The following is a 6,000-nucleotide window of genomic DNA, read 5'->3' as shown; positions in this document are numbered from 1 at the left end:
CTATCGTTATAGCTCACGTATATCACACAGTTATGCTACCAGAGATTCCCAGAACGAGAGTTTCGGGAGCCACTGTGGCCAAAGGATCTTACAAGTCTTGCAAACAAGTCGGTGTCTACTCTGTCAGTGTCTCTCAGACATACATATTTTCAAATACAGCGCAAGACATCTTCTAGAACTTAGCATATATAGTCACTGGTGACTCTTTAAAACTTCCGTCCGTTACATTAATTTATCCGACACTCGCCCTGTGGATGTTTCGAAGGCTGAACAAGCCCAATCACCGTTGTTGCAAAGAAAAAAAAAAAAAAAAAAAAAAAAAGACAAAACGCACTCCAGACACGTAAATGTCGCAAGTTTTCACGCTTCCGAATCAACACGCGCAGTGTGTGCCAGCCATCACCGCCCCTTTGAAAACTGCCCAAAGCCACTGCAACTGCTCAAACCGCAGTAAGTATACTTGTGCGGACATAAGAACAATCGTGCTCTCTTTATTCGGACCACTCGGTCAAAAATCCATACACGCGAAAATATTGAGCCACGGGCTATCCTACTTTCTGCGACGAAGCTCGCAATAGCATTAAAAGCGCTAAACAGAAATGGCGAGTTTTCTCCGCCAACATCGATTTTTTTTTTTTTTTTTTTATTACGTAACGCTACACTCCGCTACCGCCGTGAGCCCTTTCTTAACGGGGCCTCCTCTCCTAGTCTCCTATCCTCTGCCCAACGGAGGACAGACGAGAGAGAGAGAGAGAGAGAGAAGCGCCGCCAGCGCCGCCGCTAAAAGTTGCCGGCCGCGGAGAAACTCGCCGCTCGCTTCAGACGACTCGCACGAGCCGTCCTCCGCGGACTTTGCAGTGATTGCTGTCAGCCTGTCGGCGTGCGGCCTGTCTTCGCGGCCCTGGTGGAGTTTCAGCGCACTCCCTATTAGCCATCTTCGAATTTGCCTGCCTCCGGATTACCGCCACCCTGGCTCCCACAACGATTAACGCGTGCCAGCAGACGAGCGCGGAAGCAGCGGCGACGGTGGAAATGGAACTTATGTGCATGGAGGAGCCTTCGCAGTTCGGCCCTTCGGTTCCGCGAGCCGCTTTCGATTCTGCCATTGTGGGCTCGGACTCGGTAATGGCGAAACTCCTGTCGCTTCAGGCGCGCTACACGGTGACGTGCGATTACTGCAAGCGAGTCCAGACCGAGGTGCTTTCGTCCATGAGGAAGACAGTCGCCATGTGGATGTCAGAGGTGAGTTGTCTGTTGTCTTCGAAGTTTTTGTTTTAAGTAAATTCAAGCAAGGAAACTGCGACTGGCTTAAGAATGACAACCGGTTTCGCTAGTGCCACTTGACGGCTTAACGGCGCGCTCGAACATTTCGGCGGTCCCGAATTGAACCGGCTCAAAGTTTCATTCTTTTCTGTCATTAGCTCTTACCGTACTATACTGAATCCTTTGGATGCGAGATAAAAGACTCCGATTACGAATAACTGCAAACATAATTCAACGCGAAAAGGTGAGTTAGCGCGGCGTCATAGTTTCTGAATGTGCCTGTTTGCGCGGTTCGACTTGATAATGATGAGTCTGTGGTCAACGGGGTCCCCCGATCGGACCAAAGAGTTGCAGCGCCCCCGTTCGGTGCATTTTTCAGCCAGTGGCGACCATGACTGCTTTATTCGCGTTTTTGTACCAGAACTTGTCGGATTCAGATGGATATTTTTACTCGCGGCCAAGGCGATCTCAATGTACGAATCGAGCTGCCGTGTTCGAGAACGTGTATGCGGCTACAAAATTGCTTCTTCAAGCTTGGTATTTATTGCTGTTCTTGGGTTAGGCTCGGCGTTGGCAGGGGTGCAGCCGCGCGTGTTGCCTTCGCTGTTCCATGTTTTGCGCGGGGGCTAAGGTAGTTCACTAGTTTTCTGAGGCGGTTAGATCGTTATAAGAGGCCGTGCGTCTGTTTGAACGTTGGAGCGCTTCAGTGCGGTATTGTTATGCTTTCAGTCTTCTCTCTATTCTATCTTGCGTATGCTGTGACGGCAGCCGGCTCGCTGGCAGCTGAGTTCGCACTTTTCTCTCCAGGTTTCTCTTTCAAGGGCTCTTACTACGTCATGTTTAAGCGCTGTTTCGTCGTCAGCGCTTTTAACGATTTTAATAAGCTTCGTCATTCCGGAATTTCTCTGAGTTCGCTCTTTCTAAAATGTGGAGGCTTTTTTTTTTTTTTTTTCGTTATTTTTACGCCTGGCGTTCGCGCGTAGTAAAAGTATGCGTGCGTCGGTACGGGTGTTGAGATACGGAGTTCAACGCCCTCAACCGACTCATGGCAGACATGTGGGATGCTGTAGTGGAGGGCTCCGGAATAACTTCGATTGCCCGACAGCTTTTTTAACTCGCGCTAACGTCGCACGGTATTCATACTAGATCGTGACTTCGGGAAATTTGCAGAAATACAGTACTGGCGGTTAGCTAGAGAGGAAAGTAATTGTGATATCGTGCCGAATAGCTGATTATAGAGTATATTTAGGCGTGACAGGTAATGATTGTGATCATGTATGGAGGACGCATTAGCCAGGTTCTTTGCCTTTTCGACTTGTGGAACGTCTAATGAAGTCCATGTATACGGTGGTCTCAGGTCTCTAATCAGGATATTGGCACGCGGCCTGCGTGGTCAAATGATGTATGATGTGCTTAAGTTGCGCGGGCGTTCTACTAGTGCTTCACGACATTCTTGGAACAGATGCATTAAGCAAAGTCAGTATATTTAAGTCTGAGAAAGAGAGAGTTTATGTGAAAAAGAAGAAAGCCCAGTGTTTCAGAAGTTAATGACGACAATCAAGGACAGTTTTTGTTGGCCAATCAGTCGGATGGCGCAGCCATCTGTAAACGCTTGCTACGTGGCCAGTTGGGCTATTCGCATTTTCAGAGAGAACTGATGGGATGAAATAGTTTTTCGTGTTAGCACACGCAAACAGGCGATGACTTCCTTTCATTTCTTTAAAGGCTTTCATCCGCGTCATGTGCCGAGGTGGTCTTTTCGTTAGCTTTGCTATTCCGCGCCAATTAAAACGAAAGACTCATGATAGGTCGACATTTTTGACCAGTTAGCTTTGGAACAGCTTATCATTCCATGTTCCTTTGAATTACGCTAGAATAAGGTGATCGTTTTCTCAGTCGGTCACACGTTTGAAGGCCACATCGTATGAAAGTACTGAGGAAGGAATGTTACTGTAAAGGTTCTTAAAAGCCTCCCAGTAACAGCATGCTTTGAACTTCGAGGCGCAACATTGTAGCTCGACGCGTGGCACCTTGTGGCATTTCTTGTCTCAGCGTACGCATAGGGCAACGCCATCCTTCACGTCATCACTGCGTATATCGGTAGCTGCTGTTTCGTGAAGTTCTATTTCTGTTATTAATATTAGTATGTTCTTCGAAAACGAAAACGAGTCGTCGAGAAATTCCTCCCGTGGAAGGCGCTGCTTCGTCTTATGGTGACCTTATTCTTGTCTTGAAGTCTGCTCAGCTGCCCTTTCGACTACCGCATGGAGCGCGAACGGCTGCACTTCATCTTTCACAAGTCTCCGTTGAAGAAGCACCCGTGTTTTAATCTTCCTGTCAGCACTCTGGTAACAAGTTTTTTCTTAGTTGCCGTCGAACACGTGACGCGCGTCAGTCGTTGTCTCTCTTTAGTGTCTGGATTCCTTTCTTGTTTTTATCGAAAGGGTTAGAACTACTTGGAATGCGCTTAACTGTCTTGAACTTTCACCGAGCAGCCGAAGTGAATTTAAGATATCTCTAACGAGAATTGTGGGGATAGTTGACGCGCGTGTTCTGAGCGAGAAATCGCGGTACATGCCCTCCGATGCACTGATAGGCTGCCTTCCGCGTCACAGGGAAGCTGACCACGCATCGTATTGCTCAGTGTAAGGAATAAATCGTGGCCATCGTTGAATGATTGCGTTAAAGCTGGTCTTCAAATCTTAGTATAATTAGTGCAGCCTGTATTGTTTGCTGTTTATAGAAGTGTTTTGCTGCATGCGGTTCAATTTGTGATACGTGAGAAATACTCCAAATGGGCGTGCAATTTTTTTTTTTTTTTATTTAGAAGAGTCACCCGACAAATTCGGCTTCTCCGCCTTCCTCAATATTTGTGTTCAACATTCCGATTCTTTTTTTTTTTCGTTTTTCTTTAGCCTGATTTAAACGTTTCGATAAAAGACGACTAGGCCCCGCATAAAAAAGAAAAAAGGAGAAAATAGAACAGAACGCAAGAAGACTCTGCAGCCAGTCTTTGAACAAAAAATGCGTCGTTTATCACTGCTGTGTTGACCCTTCAGTACGGCTAACGTAACCCGCATACGTGCGTCTTGATTTATGCGTTTTTGAATGCTTCTCAGTTTCGTGGTGTTTTGTATGCCTTGAATTCCGACGGCACTTAGTTGAAGGCAGTCGAGGTGGTTACTGGTGGGCGGTTTGGTTGTTTCTGACTGCTTCCTTGTGCGCATGGGCGAGCTACAGCTCGGTATTGAACGCTGTATGTCTCCTCAGATTGCGACCAGAAGTGAGGGTGAGGGTTTCGCTTAACTCGGCCTAATTTGGAACACGGCTCAATTCGGTCCGCCTTACACAGAAGAGAAGTAAACGCTGTCACTGAAACGGAATAACCCCCCCCCCCCCCCCTTTCCCTGAGTAGAAATTAGCAGAGTTTCCTGGGTAGGCAGGTGTCAGCTTCCTTCACTCGGCACCTTCACTAATTCGCATATCTGGTAAAAGCATCAGGCTGCAATGGCGTCTGTATCCTGTCTCGTCAACCGAGCAGTGCCCATGCAGCTGGCGTCAGTATACGGTCAACAAACCGGCACAGTTCTATGGCATAGTGCGGGTAAAAGTTATGGTTTGTTAACTATTACGCTGAACCCCACAGCATCCACCCATGCGAAGCCGTGCGGCTGACAGCGTTGGAGCAGAACAGTAATACTAATAGGTGGAGCTGGGAGGTTGATTGGTTGAGGGCTATAATACTGCTCTAGTAACACGTTTTCTTTGCGTGTGTGTGTGTGGGGGGGGGGGGGGGGGGGGGGGCTCGGAATTTTTCCTTTTTCGGGAAACTGAAGTATCCTTTCTAATTGTATGAATCTCTCTACGTGTCTGCCCTAGCCGTTTCTGTGACCTTATTCGCATTTGTATATGGCAGTGTTTTGTTAATGTTATTAGTGATGATAAAATATTAAGTTGGCACAAATATTTCTCTCCATAGACATGCATCAGTCGGAATTGTGCTGAATGTGCCGCCAGATCGACTTGCGCACCTCCTTTTAAAATACACGCAGTTACAGAGGCTTGCACGGTCGTGTTTTTTCGCGTGTGCGCAGGTGTGCGAAGACCAGGGCTGCGAGGACTCCGTGTTCCCGACGGCCATGAACCTGCTCGACCGGTACCTGTCCCTGGCCGCGGTGCGCAAGACACAGCTGCAGCTGCTGGGCTGCGTCTGCCTGCTGCTGGCCTCCAAGATGCGCCAGACGAGGGCTCTGTCCGTCGACGCGCTGGTCTACTTCACCGACGACTCGGTCATGCACCAGGAGATACAGGTGCGTTGCCTCGCGCATCTCCTTCTCTCTCTCTCTCTCTCTTTCTACTCCTATATGTCTCTTCTGGAATTGAGTTTGCTGCTAAGTGCGACGGCGGGGGCAAAGTTCGTTAACTGCTAACAAGCCACTCACCTCGTGTGGGCCCAGTTTCTCGACAGTGGAGAATGCTGGGATTGAAATGGGAATTACTGCGAGCGTGCGTGCAAATGCCGTCCAAAATAATCGAAGGCGACTGTTACTAAAGAAAAAAAAAGAAAGATTTGATTTATTTGAGAACTGTCTTATTCCCATGAACCTGAGTTAAGTTGCATATAATTGTTCACAATGGACGAAAGGAAAATGATGACTGAAAATTTTTTTCCCCTATACAGGACGGCCTCTAAAAGTAGTTACGCACACATGCATTATTATAGTTCCACAGACTGTT

The 6,000-nt window shown here is 47.8% G+C and overlaps 1 protein-coding gene across 1 annotated transcript in view; it reads left to right on the top strand.

Annotated features, from left to right (window-relative positions):
- Positions 1 to 822: 822 nt before the first annotated feature.
- LOC146174848 (G1/S-specific cyclin-D2-like) overlaps positions 823 to 6,000 on the top strand; it is a 45,548-nt gene continuing 40,370 nt past the window's right edge. The window contains exons 1-2 of the mRNA XM_084584019.1: positions 823 to 1,242; positions 5,358 to 5,573. Of these exons, the coding sequence (XP_084440145.1) occupies positions 1,033 to 1,242; positions 5,358 to 5,573 (426 nt within the window). The 5' untranslated portion in view covers positions 823 to 1,032. The remainder of the gene's footprint in view (positions 1,243 to 5,357; positions 5,574 to 6,000) is intronic.

This window comes from Amblyomma maculatum, chromosome 11 (genome assembly GCF_055883805.1).
Source record: "Amblyomma maculatum isolate TAMU_Amacu chromosome 11, ASM5588380v1, whole genome shotgun sequence".
Lineage (NCBI taxonomy): Eukaryota > Metazoa > Arthropoda > Arachnida > Ixodida > Ixodidae > Amblyomma > Amblyomma maculatum.
This window is presented reverse-complemented; position numbering and strand designations above follow the sequence as displayed.